General features: G+C 34.1%; 4 protein-coding genes and 1 long non-coding RNA gene across 10 annotated transcripts; 2 read left to right on the top strand and 3 right to left on the bottom strand.

Moving 5' to 3' along the window:
- Positions 1 to 774: 774 nt before the first annotated feature.
- On the bottom strand, positions 775 to 2,246 carry LOC131648159 (uncharacterized). Its single transcript, XR_009298055.1, has 3 exons — positions 2,004 to 2,246; positions 1,471 to 1,528; positions 775 to 857 (listed from the first exon to the last, which is right to left on the bottom strand). It is a non-coding gene; the product is annotated as an uncharacterized LOC131648159 (long non-coding RNA).
- A 698-nt stretch (positions 2,247 to 2,944) lies between these two features.
- Positions 2,945 to 6,324, bottom strand: LOC131648158 (basic leucine zipper 34-like). The gene is made up of 5 exons (XM_058917943.1): positions 5,163 to 6,324; positions 4,965 to 5,055; positions 4,687 to 4,813; positions 3,699 to 3,859; positions 2,945 to 3,184 (listed from the first exon to the last, which is right to left on the bottom strand). The coding sequence occupies exons 1-5, from the start codon at positions 5,819 to 5,821 to the stop codon at positions 3,116 to 3,118; spliced, it is 1,107 nt and encodes a 368-aa protein (XP_058773926.1). The 5' UTR covers positions 5,822 to 6,324; the 3' UTR covers positions 2,945 to 3,115.
- Positions 6,325 to 6,744: 420 nt separating this feature from the next.
- Positions 6,745 to 11,763, bottom strand: LOC131653785 (pentatricopeptide repeat-containing protein At1g06270-like). Of its 6 annotated transcripts, none has more exons than XM_058924066.1 (3): positions 10,237 to 11,763; positions 8,321 to 9,675; positions 6,750 to 8,195 (listed from the first exon to the last, which is right to left on the bottom strand). In XM_058924066.1, exon 1 carries the CDS (start codon positions 11,471 to 11,473, stop codon positions 10,397 to 10,399), a length of 1,077 nt encoding a protein of 358 aa, XP_058780049.1. In that variant the 5' UTR covers positions 11,474 to 11,763; the 3' UTR covers positions 6,750 to 8,195; positions 8,321 to 9,675; positions 10,237 to 10,396. The 6 variants fall into 6 exon arrangements, with proteins under 6 accessions (XP_058780053.1, XP_058780047.1, XP_058780049.1 ...); XM_058924067.1 differs by having other exon boundaries at positions 6,750 to 8,500; positions 8,628 to 9,675; XM_058924065.1 differs by having other exon boundaries at positions 6,757 to 8,500; positions 9,343 to 9,675.
- Positions 8,114 to 9,653, top strand: LOC131653786 (zingipain-1-like). Its single transcript, XM_058924071.1, has 2 exons — positions 8,114 to 8,555; positions 9,061 to 9,653. The coding sequence occupies exons 1-2, from the start codon at positions 8,114 to 8,116 to the stop codon at positions 9,651 to 9,653; spliced, it is 1,035 nt and encodes a 344-aa protein (XP_058780054.1).
- A 3,463-nt stretch (positions 11,764 to 15,226) lies between the features above and the next one.
- LOC131648157 (rac-like GTP-binding protein RAC2) lies at positions 15,227 to 16,832 on the top strand. The gene is made up of 7 exons (XM_058917942.1): positions 15,227 to 15,540; positions 15,625 to 15,712; positions 15,842 to 15,951; positions 16,053 to 16,116; positions 16,201 to 16,265; positions 16,463 to 16,528; positions 16,618 to 16,832. The coding sequence occupies exons 1-7, from the start codon at positions 15,442 to 15,444 to the stop codon at positions 16,714 to 16,716; spliced, it is 591 nt and encodes a 196-aa protein (XP_058773925.1). The 5' UTR covers positions 15,227 to 15,441; the 3' UTR covers positions 16,717 to 16,832.
- Positions 16,833 to 16,986: the final 154 nt, after the last annotated feature.

Here is a 16,986-nt window from a genome sequence, read left to right as displayed (position 1 = left end):
GGCTAATAACTCTGTGAAACTTTTATCCGACCATCCATTGTCCGCCTTTAAGTTGTACAACTTTAACACCGCAGACAATCTTGTGAATTTTGAACAACCATCATACAACGGTTTCTCTGCATCGCTTACCAACCTCTCAAACATTTTGGGACAATCCGCAAGATCTTCTTCAAGCGCTTCTGCAATCTCCTCGACTCGATTGCAATCGTATGTGTCTGTGCAATCGTCGTTTGAAGCATACTTCCTATTACAACTCGACCCAGCATTCCCGTTACTTTTCTCACCATGCATTGTCCAACATGTATAACTTCTATCAATTCCAAACCGTAGTAAATGGGATCCCAACTGTTTCCCGTCAACCTTATCCCCATAACAGCAACCCAAGCAAGGACACGGCATTCGAAGCGGGTCTTCGGAGTGCTTAACCGCAAACTCAACGAATTCCCATACCCCTTTCTCGTACTCTTTCGACAATCGGTTTGATCTCATCCATGTCTTATCCATGACTTAATTAAGCTAAACAAATGCTTCTTCGTTTCTATAAGGAATTCTGTCAAGATAATAAATAGCTATCATCATAATAGAATACCTAATTAGAATACCTAATCAGAATACCCGATTTCTTAAAGAAGACATTACCTTATTTCAAGGTAATATAAGTCCACAAACCAAAAAACTGGTTGAGAGACACTAAATTGATATTAAATAGAACCATAAACAATAAACTATAAGCAGAATATAACAAACTATAAGCAAGAAGAAAGGGATAGTAACCTGAGTTATAGACTTGATGTGGGAGATGGGTAGGTTTGAATCGGCGTTGTACAAGTAGAAACCAGAGACTTCAAAGTACGTAACTGTGAAATTAAACACACACACACACGATGCAGTTAAATACAAATATCATAAAAGTGAAGGAAGTAGATTCTTGTAACTAACTATTCATTGAATCAAAGAAATAGAAAATGAAGAGTTCAAACTTAGCATAGCTTTCTAACAGTTACTAACCTAAATTATCTTTATAGGCCTATTCTAATCTTTTGCCATTTTCTATTAAGAGCTCGCAGACTAATACATACTGAAGATTTGAAAATATTTTTCAAGTTAAAATGAAACAAATATATAAACCTTGGTACGAGCCCCACAAAATGACACAATTAATGGTTGAAATGAAACATCAGGATCTGTTTACTTAGAGGAAAAAGTGATTTGTTTTTATTTCACGTTTTCATTTTTAATTATAAAACGGATGCTAATTTCCAACGATTTGTACAAGAAACACTTGATAAACTTCTTTTTTGTTTTCAAAATTTCCTGTACAAATCTTGGAAAACAGAAACAGAATGAAAACAATGTGGCAGTCTTATATTAAAAAGAGAAAATAGGAAAAGAAAACAAAAGATACTTTTTCAAAGAAAAGGGCCCCAATATTTCAGAGAACAAATCGATGACTTTGCAAAAAGGCAGTACCTTCAAGAACAGATTCTTTCAATGCAATTTTTTGTCTGAGTTCTGCTACTTCTTTGGCCTGAAACGCATAATAATTTAATACGCTTTCCCAGATATGAAGATGGCACAAAGATTTGGTTAACTCAATTCTAATATAAAAGTCTCATTCTAATACATTAATAAGCTACACTTGTGATACTATTGTTTGATGAAATGCCAAAATTTTGTGATACTCATGGTGCAAGTTTAGCCGTACTATGTTACTATTGTTTGATGAAATGCCAAAATTTTGTGATAAACAGTGGCAAGTCTATTTTGTATTCAGTAACTTCAGAATTTTATCAACACTACAGCCAAAAAACCATGGATTTTTGAATCATGAAAAGCGGAAGTAAATCAACTTAGAATTTAAAAATACCTACTAAGGATTGTGGCATTTCATCAATTATCAACTCAAATCATTTCTTTCAGGCATTTCATCAAACAAGTTGCAGGCAGAAGTTCAATCTTTGATACCAAATAAAATTTCACTGAAAATTAAACCTAAAACTCACCGGCGGTGGATAAAACGAGTGACGGAGGAGAAGCCGACGGAGGGACGCCGACGGTGGTTGCCGATGGTGGTGGACGGAAGGGTTTCGCGTGCAGTGAGGGTTTGTGGATGAAGAACAGTGGTGGACGGAAGGGTTCTGCAGAAAACGAAAGAGAGAAATGAGAAACAGTAACGCGTGTTTTGGTTTTTAATTTTTAGTAATAAAGGCTACTAAAGCGCTTCTGAAAAGCGCTCTCATAGCCTGGTCTATACCAGCGCTTTTGACTAAAAAGCGCTCTCATTAAACCCCCCTACAGCAGCGCTTTGAAAAGCGCTCTCATACCCCCCCCCCCCCCCTTACCAAAGCGCTTTTGAAAAGCGCTGTCATACCCCCCCCCCCCCCTTACCAAAGCGCTTTTTAAAAGCGCTCTCATACACCCCCCCTACCAGAGCGCTTTTCAGAAGCGCTCTCATACCCCCCCCTACCAGAGCGCTTTTTTCATCATTTTCCCTTTGTTTATTAATTTTTTTTTATGCGAAACCTACGAGAGCGCTTTTATGTAAAAGCGCTTTAGTAGCTGCGCTTTAGTATCTTAATTTTGGCGTAATGAAATTGAAAAATAGGAGAAAAAGTGATCATTTGCCAACATCTAAGAAAGCTAATTAAAACTGTATTTATGTAACTTCAAATATCGTACATTCCAGTCATGAAATCATCTATCTATCTACTGTCAACAATAAATCTTATCTAACTTTTTCAGAATTTTGTCATGACATACCATAGTTTTACAGTAACACATTACCTTATCCATTACCAAGATTTCCATATGCCCCACAAAAACTAATGAAACAGTTAAAACTCCATTATATATACATCACAAATTGAGTCAAACTGATGATAACTATTTACATTTTATAATTATTTTTTTCTAATTAATATGTCAAATAAAAATGATTATATAATAATTATAATAGATTACAACCAAACCAAACCCATGAAATCCAATGGTGACACAATATCCATCACTCCACAAGAATCAAAAGACAAAACTAAAGAAGTGAAAGAATCATCAACAAACATTATCATTACTATTATACCTCTATTCTATATAGATAGATAGATAGTATAATAAATTAAGTTAAAGCAGACACAACTGTTTCTTCCACCCTTTCTTTTGATGCCACTGCTGCACATGTGTTTCCCTGCATTCCAATCATGCAAACTTTGAGTGTGGTCCCTTTCTTTTTAACTTAAACACTTCACGTGCTTCCTCTCTTTCTTTAACAGAAACTAAACCCTACTTGTACTACCCAATAACGTGACTCTTCTCAATAAATTCACTTTCCTTTTTCATAATCGATATTCTGCATCCGATTTTACATTGCAGTTGAACATAGACAAATATCTCAATGATCTATAATCGACTACATTGTACAATCAACTGCAGAATATCGACTGTGCTTTCTATCATTAACTCAGAGAAGAAAAAAAATTCACAATATATAATAACTTAACGAAAGATGACATTGTGATAAGGTATAATATACAATTCATCCAATTACATTTTTAAAAAAAATCTTAATTATTTTTTGTTCTATTATAAAAAAATTGTGCAAATTCTTTTGATAAAAGTAAAAGAATCACGGTATGATAATATAAGGTAGCTAGTTAGATATATAGTGTGAGTACTCTTCTCTTTGAAGGGTTGAGTCATACATTGAGAAGTTGTTCATTTTCTGGCTGAGGATCACATAATGGCTTTTGTTGTGATGGAGATGGTAAAGGTGAACCTGTTGCATTTTCCATCTTTGAGAGATTTTGATGGTGATATACTTGTCTTAATCTCTCTATCTCCCTTTTCAGTGCCTCTTGATGAGCTGCATGCATTCAGAATATTACTATAGCAAATAAATTTTGATTATTATATGTAAAAACAAAAAAATAAATCGTCTGATCTTGATCCAGCGGACAAATAAAATAAATCGTCTAATCGAGTTTGTAAATAGTTGAAATTTATGAGTGTAGCAAATCAAAATACAAGTATCAACTACTTTGAGCAGGACACTAGAGGAGTATTAACTAGTTTGAGACAAGGCACATGATCATATACAGACACATAAATATGTGTGCATGCAAGGAGAAAAACTTTCACTAAATTCATTCAACAAAACTTTGTATGCACTCTCATATTTAATGGCATGTTTCTTCCTTATAAAATCTAATCAAATAAATATTTTGTATCAAACTTTCACTAGAAAAGCTAATAGAAGGGCAACTTTATTAAGTAGTAAATTTTGCCTACTCTAGTTAATTAGGGTTTATATAGTTCGATTTGGGCTGGTTTTAGCCTTATCCGCGACCCAAACCTATAATATCTAAATGTTGGGTTAGAATGGATACAGATTATCCACTTGTTAAAAAGCCATCTTTTAACTATATTCGAATAAAAAACCATAGCCACTCATTCAATCAACGCAGATTGATTTTCATGGTTCTATTCTAGTTGAGCTGGTTAGATTAACTGAATGATCCAACTCGAATTCTAGTTGAGCCGACCAGATTAACTTGAATGACTAACACGAATCTAGTCCATCGCATTTGGCTAATTATAGGATAGGAGTATCTAGTTTTATTAATCCTCTATGATTAACCATTACCAACTTCAAAAAACTAATATGCTAGAAAGTTAATAAAATCACCATACCATCTTTGAAAATCTTGTCTTGAGCAAGGGCTGCAATTCTTTGCTTGAGAGCACTATTGTCAACATTTAGAAGCAAACGTTGATGATCCAAAAATGCAACTCGTGGAGAAAGCACTGAAACTTCGGCCTTCAATAATATCGGTCAACACAATAACAAAAAGTCAATAACATTATTATCATTTAACTATTTCTACTACTAGTACACATCAAATTTCTATATTCTATAATACTACATAAATATTTCCACAAAAAATTCAACAATTATCATACTCACAAACCTGCAATGAAGTTACACTTCGTTCAAGCTCTGATATGTATTGCAGCTTCCTCACTCGCGATCTTTGCGCTGATTGCCTATTCGCCAAGATTCTAATACAAAAAGCAAAATCAGTTTCAGTTCCAAAACATAAAATTAATGCAGAAAATATCGTAAAGTTTTGAAGAACATTACATGCATTTGCTTAATCATATGTTACCTTTTAACTCTCTTAGGATCGGTGATTCTGTCATTAGAAGAAGATGAATTGTTGTTGTTATTATTTTGAGGCTGTGAATTTTCCTGTTTGCATTGGCTTTCAACCTCATCAGGTTCATTTTTCAACTGCTTCTCATCATCTTCCTCTTTCTTCATCTCTCTCAAATCATTCTCCTTCTTCTCTTCTTGCTTATTTATCATCTCATTCTCATTCTCATTATTGACAAAGTTCTGATCAGAAGGACTCGAAGCATTCGACGAGGACAATATCGGCGGCATGTTATGCACACCAGCTATTTCATCGTTGAACATGGACATAAACTGCTCATCATCAAACTTGTCGAACTCATGGTCATCATCATTAATGTTGTTTTCATTTTCACCATTTTTCCCGCTGCAATCATCGAGCATTGGCGATTCTAGGAACGCAACGGAGTCGCTGACAGACCGACGGTGAGCTCCCCGCCTGGCGGACGAGAAGTCGAGAAACTCGTCCACCCATGAAGGGTTTTGATTCTGATGATAATTGTTTGTGTTAACGTTGCTGTTGAAGACAATGTTGTTGGATGAAATGGATGTTGGCATAATGTTTTTTTGATGAGTTGAAAAATCTGGCCAACTTGGTGACATGTTTGGAATCTTGGGAGGTAATTGTGCCATTTTAACAGGAATTTTCGCAAACCTTAAATATGTTATTGTTTTTGTTAATGATGTTTTTGCATGAAAATAATATGCAATGTATGAATGAGAGATATAGAGAGATAGAGAGAGAGGGAGAAGAAAAATGGAAAATGAAGGTGAAGAGCCTCTAACACAACCCTATATGTACAACCCCAGAAACCTTTGGGGAATGTTAGAGGGAAGAAAGTTATAAAGTTAATTAAACAACATAATCATGAACTTTTTTTTTTCTCTTTTTTTCTTTTTGTGATGTGAAATATTTTTAAATATTTTGTTATAGGGTATAAAATCCTAATAAAAAAAATGAAAAAAAAATGGAAGGGTATCTTGTGTGAGTAGGGTCACATGGGGATGGAGAAGGAATGGACAGCTATGAACAGCTGGGAAGAGGGACTCAACGGTGTAACTGGAAAGTCGCCAGTGGGTTTAATAGATAGTGGGAATCAGCCACCACGTGCCATTGTGACCTTCTATTTAGTGACATACCCTTATCTTAATCTTATAAGTAAGGTCCCATTTTGGAACATTATTCTCTTCTCTATCTATATATTGTTCAATCAGAATATACTAATTTTAACTCTTTGATCATGGAAAATCTAAGGTTAATTAATTAGAGAAAAAATTGTGTTTTTTCATAATTGCTAGGTTAAGAAAAAGAGTCAAATTCTAGTTGATTAACTAATTTAGGTTTGTTTGTGGTGGTTAGAGAAAAATATCTTAAATTAGAGTGTGTGTTTTTTAAGTTTGTTTTTAGGTAAAAAAAGAAAACAGAATTAGGTATTGGATTTGATTCGAATGAATCGTGTCCACGTTCTAGATGAAATTTTAAAGGTTAATTGATTGTCTCTAAGACAAAAGGAAAGAGAACCAACCCCACTTAAGGAAGTTAGTGATTGGTGAAATCATATGGGTTTGTGATCTTTAATGATCTTTAACTTAGAGGAGAACAACGACCATGTGCATCTATAAGATATTTTTTATAATGAGTGTAGTGGTTAATACATGATTTTTTTTCTATTAGTGTAATTTGAAATTTTAGTGATTGTTTGATTGATATTATATCGCATAGGTTTTGGGTTTTAAAGTTGATTTTAAGTTTTTGGAACAAGATTGTTCGGTTTAGGTTTTAAAGTTTTTTTTTAATTTACACCGTCCGATCTCAATCAAACATTGATGTAACTTACTGCATGGATGCGAGAATCAGAATGTGTAATGCATGGGGTGTGACGTGTAGAATTGTGAGGACTTGTGGGATTTGGGGTATGAGCTGTGAAAGAGAAGGAAAAGTTAGGGGTTATAGTGAAGATCATGTTATACTCCCATGTGAATTGTTTCCATGCACTATATGCTTTCTTTGCTTTGTCCCCAAACCATTCCCACATGTAGGGTATATGCTCTCTTTCTCTCTGTGTGAATGTGCATATATGTCTTTCTAAGTACCTTCTTCCACCATCTTATCTAAACTTGAATTAATTTAGTTTTATAAGGAGATAAAAGTTTGACATAGCACATGATTAAGAGCACCTTCGTGGAGTTTAATATTATAATTAATGGCATCTTTAAGTTCTTAGGCATGTATAGTGGGATATCTTACCATTGTGACTAAGAAAAATAAGTTCAATATTTTTTTGAGAAATTGAGATGACATTAACTTTAGACAAACATGGGTTTGTAGATTCAATGTACTCGCCATCAAATAGAATTAGAAAATAGAAATAGAAAATAGAAAGAAAAATGAACATCTTTTAAAACTATTAGAAGAATTATGCATCTTGCGCCTGAGAGAACTAAAATAGGTCACAAAACTCTAACTCAGATAGAATTTAACACTGCTGCATACTCAGAATTGAATTCAAACTCAATACCTCCATTTAAGAGGAAAGAGATCCTTTCTCATCTCGTCCAAGCGCTCTTGGGTGACAGCATACACTAATTGAATCATTTGTTCAATTTAAATCCATTCAATAAGCCAACACAAGAATTAACTATTCACACCAACTGAAACTGCCTAAATTATGGAAGATTCTTAACAAGACATGTACGCCTTCATTATGGTCATGCAAAAAACATGAGATACACAATTCTTGTCTTGCTTAAAACTCTCAAGCACCAAACACATGGAAATAAATACATAAATATGCAAATAAAACGTCTCTTAAACTGAAATTAATATGCATTGTAATGCATACATAAATAAATAAAATAAACAAGACATTAAGAACTAATGCTATCATTCACTATATGCATTAAGAATTGGAGATGAAGATGAAGATGAAGACGATCATAATATTAACCATTGTTATCCTCAATCTTGTTGTCGTGTGCAATCTATGGATAACTGCATGTGCAAGCCCTGCAATGCATAAAATGAATTCAACTAATCCAGAAGTTATGAAGAAGAGGTATGAAACTTGGCTGAAACGACACAGACGACATTACAGGGACAGAGAAGAATGGGAAAATCGTTTTGACATTTACCAATCAAATGTTCAGTTTATAGAGTTCTTCAACTTGAGAAACTATTCTTACAAGCTCACGGACAACAGGTTTGCAGATCTTACAAATGAAGAATTCAGAAGCATGTATCTAGGTTTTCTACCTCAGTCGCGTGCAAGGGAAAAAACCAAGTATCATAAACATGGAGATCTTCCAAGAAACCTAGATTGGAGGAAGAAAGGTGCTGTTACACATGTCAAAGATCAAGGCCGTTGTGGTAAAATTTAATTCAAATCAAGTTTATTCATTTTCTCAGATATAACACTACGATATGCGTACATACACTAACCACGATCCTCAACAGTTAAAATTCAACTTTAGAAGATTGCAGCCATTAAAAAAAATCTTCATAGTAAAAGAAAACTGAAAAATAAAACGCGAGAAAATAATTAGTTGCAGAGTCAGAATTGAGCCTCGTGTAGTTAGTTGTCCAACGGTAGAGAATTCAGTTCCAAACACGACCAAACGTTAAGTCTAAAAGAACTTTATATGAAGTGTTTCAGTGTTGGCAATTTGAATTTGACAGGATAAATTAGTCTCATAGTTATATCTATAAAGAAAGTTACTCATTATCTTAAGGGATTGCCTAAGAACTAAACATATTTGAAGTCCTCTAATATTTATCTACTAATGAGTTCGCGAACTAAAGATCATGCTTAAACATTTTTTAAATTTGTGTTTAGAGCTGACTAGCTGAGATGATGGTATAAAACTTGATGCAGGAAGTTGTTGGGCATTCTCAGCAGTGGCAGCTGTGGAAGGCATCAACAAGATAAAAACAGGAAATTTAGTTTCTTTATCAGAACAACAGTTGATAGATTGTGATACTAAAAGTGGGAATGAAGGCTGCGAAGGTGGCGACATGTACATAGCATTCAACTACATCAAAAAGCATGGAGGGCTAGTCACTGCCAAAGAATATCCTTATACAGGAACAAATGGTAAATGTAACAAAACTAAAGCTAAAAACCATGTGGTAACTATAAGCGGCTATGAAAATGTACCTGCTTGCAACGAGAAAATGCTAAAAGCTGCAGTCACCCATCAGCCTGTCTCCGTTGCATCTGATGCCGGAGGCTATGCATTTCAATTTTATTCAAAAGGTGTCTTCTCTGGAAGTTGTGGAAAGGATCTCAATCATGGCATGACTATAGTTGGGTATGGAGAAAAAAATAGTGAAAAGTATTGGATTGTGAAGAATTCATGGGGAAACAACTGGGGTGAATCGGGTTATGTTAGGATGAAGCGTGATATTATGGATAAAGATGGAACTTGTGGCATTGCCATGGATGCTACCTACCCTGTCAAGCATTAAGCAGCACACTAGGAAAATTGACCTGTTGTAGTTATACAAATGAATGGTGTTAGCTCAAGAAATATTGCTTACACTTAGTATTAAAAATTTTAGAAAGACAACATATATTGATTGAATTTCATATGTAGGTAGCTAAACAGGGAAATTTTTTATGGAGCACAAATTGGGTACAACAAGGTGAAGAAAACTCCACAATATTGTCAAAAATAGCAAGAAAAATATAAGTTAACAATACACATATGACATAACTCAATTTCTCATCATCTTCACCAATCAAGAAATTGTTCGCCAAAATTTGTTTATTTTGTGTGAATGCACAAGTTAAACATGTATAAGGTTTGCAAACTGTAGATAAATCGTGAAATAATCACAGAAAAATGACTGGAACTGGAACGTAAAGAATGAATAATCTAATATTGTTTCCTTTACCGATGAAGTTACTCTATTTTCTTGTGTTAAAAGTACGTATACAGCCTAATTTTTTCTGCCATGCTAAGAACAAACATCAATTTTACAATTCAAATAAAACTCAGTTCCTGTATATGCTCACTCATTTTCCATGCAATAACATAAGAGATTATACCTCCAAATGATTTGCAAGTCAAAGATCCTAGAGCAGCAATCCTCTATCTCAGCATTCGCCATCAAGAAAAGAACAATGACGCCAAAACGCAGAAGATACGCGTCTTTGCAATAGTTACTTGTTTAGCTTAAAAACCGAACCCTGCTAAATAATTTAACAACTAAGATTTGAGTTTCGCGAATCTTTGTCTCACAGCACAAGCCATCTTCCACTCATCAACACTCGCCAACCCATCAATTATCTTCTGCCTCACCTTAATATACGGTATAAAACCTCTTTCAGTCATCCCCATCACAACCTTCCCCGCCAAAACATACTCACGTCTCTCCAAACAACCTTCAATCACCATCTCATAACTCTCAAACCCAACATCATTCCCTTCCTTCTCCAGAAACTCAATCACCTCAACCGCTCTCCATATCTCTTTCTCCCTCCGTAAAGCAGCCACCAATTTCACCACCGTTCCATGATCCGGCGTCAACCCATACTTCACCACCATTTCCTTCATTAAATCATAACCATCAACAGTCCTTTTAACTCTACACATTGCACTAATCACAACCCCAAAACAATTCAAATCAGGAATACACCCTGCTCCACTCATACCCTTCACGATATTAACCGCCTCCTCTAATTCATCAACAGCACAAAGACACGAAACTATATAACCACAAGTACCACAGTCAGGATAATACCCAATTGCTTGCATCTCAAGTAAAATACCAGCTACAGAAGATTCCGACCCACATTGCCGCCGGTTGAGCCAAGCAGACGAGAGAAGTACATGAGTCTGAGGAACTGGTAAGCAACCAGAACGTAAAGTCCGTTGTAAAACAGCAAGTGCAAGAGGGAATGGCTGAGGAGTTTGGAGAATGTAAGACAGAAGATAAGAGTAAGCTAGCTTGGGCTTATAGCGTGGTCTGATAGGTATAAAAGACTGCAACATTTCATCAACCATTTGAATTTGTAAATTATGCGGAAAAGAAGATAAAAATTTGAAAGGGTTTGAAATTTGGGATTGGGATTGTGAGAATTCATTGGTAATGAAATCGGGAATTTTAACATAGTTTTTGGATTCTACTAATGCTGTAAGAGCATGTTCAAGTTCTTGCGGTGAAGAAGAGAATGAACGGAATTGGTTTAGGGTAGGGAAGAAACGGAGAACGAATCTACGGGAAGGGTGCATTGTTGGTGCGCTTGCATGGAGTGGATATATGTGACTATATAAAGTGATCATTCAGGTGGTTATGCACATACCTAGGTGGTTGATTGGGGATAGAGACGATATCGTCGCGGCGGTGCGGAGGATGAAGCGGCGGGGTCGTTGAGTTACAGTGGCGGCTGCATGTTTTGCTAGGGTTAACGAAAAAGAGATTTTTTTTTTTTTTGAGTAAAGAAATGGGGCACTTTTTTTTTTTACTTTTTTATTGTTAAATCAAAAAGAGAGTGAAAAGTGTAAACCAATAAAAAGCCCTTAAACTTTGAAATTTCAAAGAGGGGGAATAGTCTTGCCAAAGGGATTTTCAATGGAAATGAATTGAACTAGTAAAATGGAACGAAGAAGAATGGAATGAGATTCCATTTTATGAATCGTTTTATTATTTGTGTACTTTTTTATATAATTTAACGTAACAACAAATTAATTCATTACATTGTATATATTTTTATTTTATAACATTACATCAATTCAAATATACCTTTAGTAAATGGGACATATGCTTCATTAAAATCAATGTTAGGATTTTGAAGAAAGTCTTAACCGTGTCTTATGCATGGCAATTTCACCATTTGATTTTAACTTTAACTTGAAAACTCACCTGAAATATATTGCCTTTTAACCTGAATAATTGACCACTTCTCAAGTTTTGTTATTTTCAATGGTCTTGATCTATTCATTTGTTACACCTTGCCAATTTTTGTCTTTTATGGCTGGAACATGATTTATTGACTCTGATTCAACCATCATGAATTCTTCAATTAGTCCACCATTTTCTCTTATGTTTTGATCTTGAAACCTCTCATAATAATTCAGTTTGATTGATTGAGTTTTGCCTCTTGTTGGTCTTCTCTCTTCTTGAGGTTGTGCAGGTTCCATCTAAAGCATATACTTCTTGCTCGTCATCTTAAAGTGGTTTTAATGTGACTTTAACCTTCACCCACCTACATTGAATTGAGCCAGACCCATACTTTTCTTTCGTCAAACTCGTCATCCCTACTAATCACCACATTGTTCTCATTTGGTGAGAAAACTTGTAGGCACCTACGGAATGGTAGCCAACCAAGATCTTGGCTTGGCCTATATCATCAAGCTTATTTTTGAGTTGCTCAGATACATGTGTATAACATAATAAACAAAAAAATCTTGAAGTATCCAATACTTGACTTCTTGCCTAAATAAGATTAATAAGGAGTCTTTTTGTGCAACTTTTTTATTGGACATCTATTGATGATGTAGACAACAATTGAAGTAGCCTCACCCTAGAAATAATTTGGCATTTATTTTTCCTTGAGAAGGCTTCTAGAGATGTACCTGGTACTTCTATTCTTTCGCTCAAGGATGCCATTATGTAAGGTTCTATAACTTCGTGCTTAATCCCTTTCTTTTCACAAAATCAGACAAATTCAATTGAGGTGTACTCACCACCACCATCAATTCTCAACTTTTTTGTTGCACATTAAACCTGTTTTCAACTAACATCTTGAATTTCTTGAAATTGATGTTGACCATAACACAACACATATGATACCTTCAATTGTTCATCCTTCTTCTTCACAAGAAAGATTCTCATTCCTTATGATGTGACTATAATATTTTCTACAAATCTAATGGACCTCCTCGCTGATTCATCAAGGTTGATGAACCAGTATTTTTATTGTCAGTCATATGATTGATGCATCATGTGTCAAGGTGGTAAACAATGGTTTTGTCTTGAGCCAATTTTGTATCAGCCATCAAAATGATCACTTTTGAGTCACTATTTCCACCATGAGAAAATTATACTACACCCATGTCATTCTTATTCGATTATTTGTTCAAGTAACAGTCCTTAGCATAATGTACATACTTTTGGCAACAATAGCATTAAACTTCCTTCATCTCCATATTCTTTTTTAATTTCTAATTATGAGGAGCATCATTCTTACTTGTCTCACCCCGACTTCTTAAGTACTTGCCTACACCATCACTCTCGCTCCACTTTTCTTTGCCTTTGTTATTCTTTGAGGAATCTTCTTTCATTTTATTGAAGAATTTGGCCTGCAAAGCTTCTTCAAACACCTTCTATGGATTTCTCTATTTCAACCTCAACTCATAAACTTCAAGAGATGCTTGCAATTCTTCAAGCTTCATTTTAGATACTTATTTGAACTCTTCAATGACCACAACAATATGATCTAATTTGACAGAAAGAACTCTTAGAACATTTTCCACTTTTTATAGTTCAGAAATCTTCTCTCCATGTCTTCTCCCAAAAAAAAAAAATTCCTCTCTCCATGTGACTTCATTTGATTTGTCAAAACCACTCATTTTGATGAAAACTCAACAATTGTTTCACCATCATTTATCTACAAATTCTCATATTATTTCTTCAACAACTTAACTTTCTTTAATTTCTAATCCCCAACACTATTTTACCTTTATTTACATGTGGATTTTAAATTTCATTTGATTGGTCAAAACCACTAATTTTGTAAACTATATTCTAAATGAATAAAATAAGATGTAGTTTCTAATAATAATAATTCAATATTGGTGTGCACCAAAAAGAAAATAATTGGATATTGCTTTCCAGGTAACTTAGTTTTCAGTTGGGGCATGATTTGCTCTTTATTAAAGAAGATATGAGCTTAGTGTCGTGAGATATATTCAAAAGAATTATAGTTATCTTGTAAAACAGAGTTGAACTTGACCTTTTGGTACTAAATCATGATTATACAACTATGCTTATTGGAGCTGTTGTCTAGCTTAAGGAAACTATATTAACCTAACAAGAAAAATCTGTGGGAGAGAAGTAATATACTCTTTTGCATTTTGGTGTATAATCTTTAGGTTGGTTATATAGATACAACTTTATTTGGTGGTGATTGGTATTTAGAATAGTTATTTTTCCATGTGAACCGTAACCCATAATTCAAGTCTTTTTCTTTGATAAAAACTAAAAAGAAAACAATAATTTTTTGAGCAAAAAGAAAATAATTCATTTTGACCTTTTGAAAAAATCATAGTTGCTTATTTTGCGAAGGGAACTTGAAATATGTACTGACGTGGGAGATTGTTCAAGTTATGATTAGAACAAATCTCAGATATCACGTGAAATCTCTTTTATATGAAGAGCGGTTAGATATTCTCTCGCTTTCCAGCGTGATATGTGGCAGATCGTTGAATGATAACCAACGGCGAATAACTGTCCATGGTGTGGATTGAATACAGATCATGAGGTATAGTGTGCACTAAGTCCCCATTACCATATAACTTTGGAACGATGATCGAGCTTTTTCATTATTAGACCTCCGACTGGGCCGGAATACTTCCAAATTAGTGAAATTCCAGTTGGTACTCAATAATATTGTATTATGTTACATATTTTCTAATCATCCACCCACATTTCAATTGATCCTAAATTTAGTGTCTTGGTAGCTGTATAACACTTGTACCAACTTGGTACTATCCAAACTCAAACATTAAATTTTCACAATCAACTTTTATTTTTCTCTATTTATAAACAATTACTCTTATATTTTCTTAACCATTAATTAACCAAAAATATTCACATTCTAAGTCCTAATAATTATTCACAATCTCCCTTGTACAATACTTAACCAACTAACACCACTACAACACCAAACAACAACTCATTTTTTGCTCATCCAAAACTCTGTCCTTCCCCTTAAAGAAACAGAAAGCCAAATTGCAATAATGAAAATCTTAAAATATGTCACACTAAAGTTGGTGACATAGGACTTTCCTTATTAAATGCTTCACTTCCCCTCCTTTTCTATTCAAATTTCAAATTCACACCCCTCACCCTTTTCTTTCTAAGCACTGCACTTTCTTCTTTTAGTCTTTTTTTCACTTTTAGTTCAAATTTTTTTTCAAAGTGAAGGAAATATAATAGAACAAACCATGCAGTGATGGAAACAACATAGTAGAGAAAAAGTTTGAATCTTCTTGATTTGAAAAAAAAAAGGGTGTGTGTGTGTGTGAAAATGAGTACAGCAAGATTCATCAAATGTGTTACTGTTGGAGATGGAGCTGTTGGAAAGACTTGTATGCTTATCTCTTACACAAGCAACACATTTCCTACGGTATTATAATGTTTTTTTCTTTGACATGTAAATTTAGTTTTTGTTTGGTTGATAAAAAATTCACTTGTTTTTTGTTTTTTTAAGGATTATGTTCCGACAGTTTTTGATAACTTCAGTGCAAATGTTGTGGTTGATGGTAGCACAGTTAATCTGGGATTATGGGACACTGCTGGTAAGTATTATGCTACGCATCAATTGTATGAAGTATTGGCACAGACACAGACACGTCTTTCATCAGAAGTATCAATGCTATAGACATTATAACTAGTATTACTAATTTATTGTTAATTTATAAATTTAGGACAAGAGGATTACAACAGGCTTAGGCCTTTGAGCTATAGAGGAGCAGATGTGTTTTTGTTGGCCTTTTCGCTACTCAGTCGAGCAAGCTATGAGAATATCTCGAAAAAGGTTCTTGTGAAATGAAATTTATACATTTTTTTTCACCTGTGTATTTGTGACATGGTTTAGTTCTATTCAATAGAATCTTATATTAGGCTAATTTTATGCAGTGGATTCCTGAACTGAGACATTATGCTCCAACTGTACCAATTGTGCTTGTCGGAACCAAACTTGGTAGGAGCAAAAATTTGATTTTATTTATATTAATGCTAAATTTTGAGCCTTAGTGATTAATTAACAATATTTTTTTTTTTTTAGATTTGAGGGAAGATAGGCAATATTTGATTGATCATCCTGGAGCAACACCTATAACTACTGCCCAAGTAAGTTGTAGAAATTGAATTCTCTATTGTCACACAATTGCAGATCTCGACCATAGATAATAGTCAGACAACTCGTATTCTAAGTTTTATTTTAGTTATGTTAGAATAAGAGTTGTCTTAATTTTATCTAAAGATCGTGATCTCTTGATATTATGATTGCTGTAAGTCGTTGCCTAAATTTTTATGGTTTTGGGCAGGGAGAAGAGCTGAAGAGGGCAATTGGTGCAGCTGTGTACTTAGAATGCAGCTCAAAAACTCAACAGGTTGTGATATTTTTTTAATGCATAATATATATATAGTTATTATATACACATTATAACCATAGTCTAATTTTAGTATTTGAATATTTCAGAATGTGAAAGCTGTGTTTGATGCTGCAATCAAGGTAGTTTTGCAGCCTCCAAAGCAAAAGAAAAAAAGAAAGAAGAACAGATCATGTGTTTTCCTTTAAAATTGATATCGTTTCATGTTTGATTCTCATTCTGTAACATTTGATTGCATGGTTCAGTCTTTTGAACATATGTTTCCAAACTCTACAATCTTTCAGTTTTCTTGTTTATTTTCTAATGGATCCAAATGATGTTCCTATGTTATATGATGTAATTGAGTATTGAAGGATAAATTTTGTGATAAGAAATAATAGTATCCCATCTTTTTCTTTTATGAATTAAAATATAAGGCTGAAAGGTTAAACACATATAAGCAAAACTAAGCATTGTTG

This window comes from Vicia villosa, linkage group LG2, assembly GCF_029867415.1.
Source record: "Vicia villosa cultivar HV-30 ecotype Madison, WI linkage group LG2, Vvil1.0, whole genome shotgun sequence".
Classification (NCBI taxonomy): domain Eukaryota; kingdom Viridiplantae; phylum Streptophyta; class Magnoliopsida; order Fabales; family Fabaceae; genus Vicia; species Vicia villosa.
This window is presented reverse-complemented; position numbering and strand designations above follow the sequence as displayed.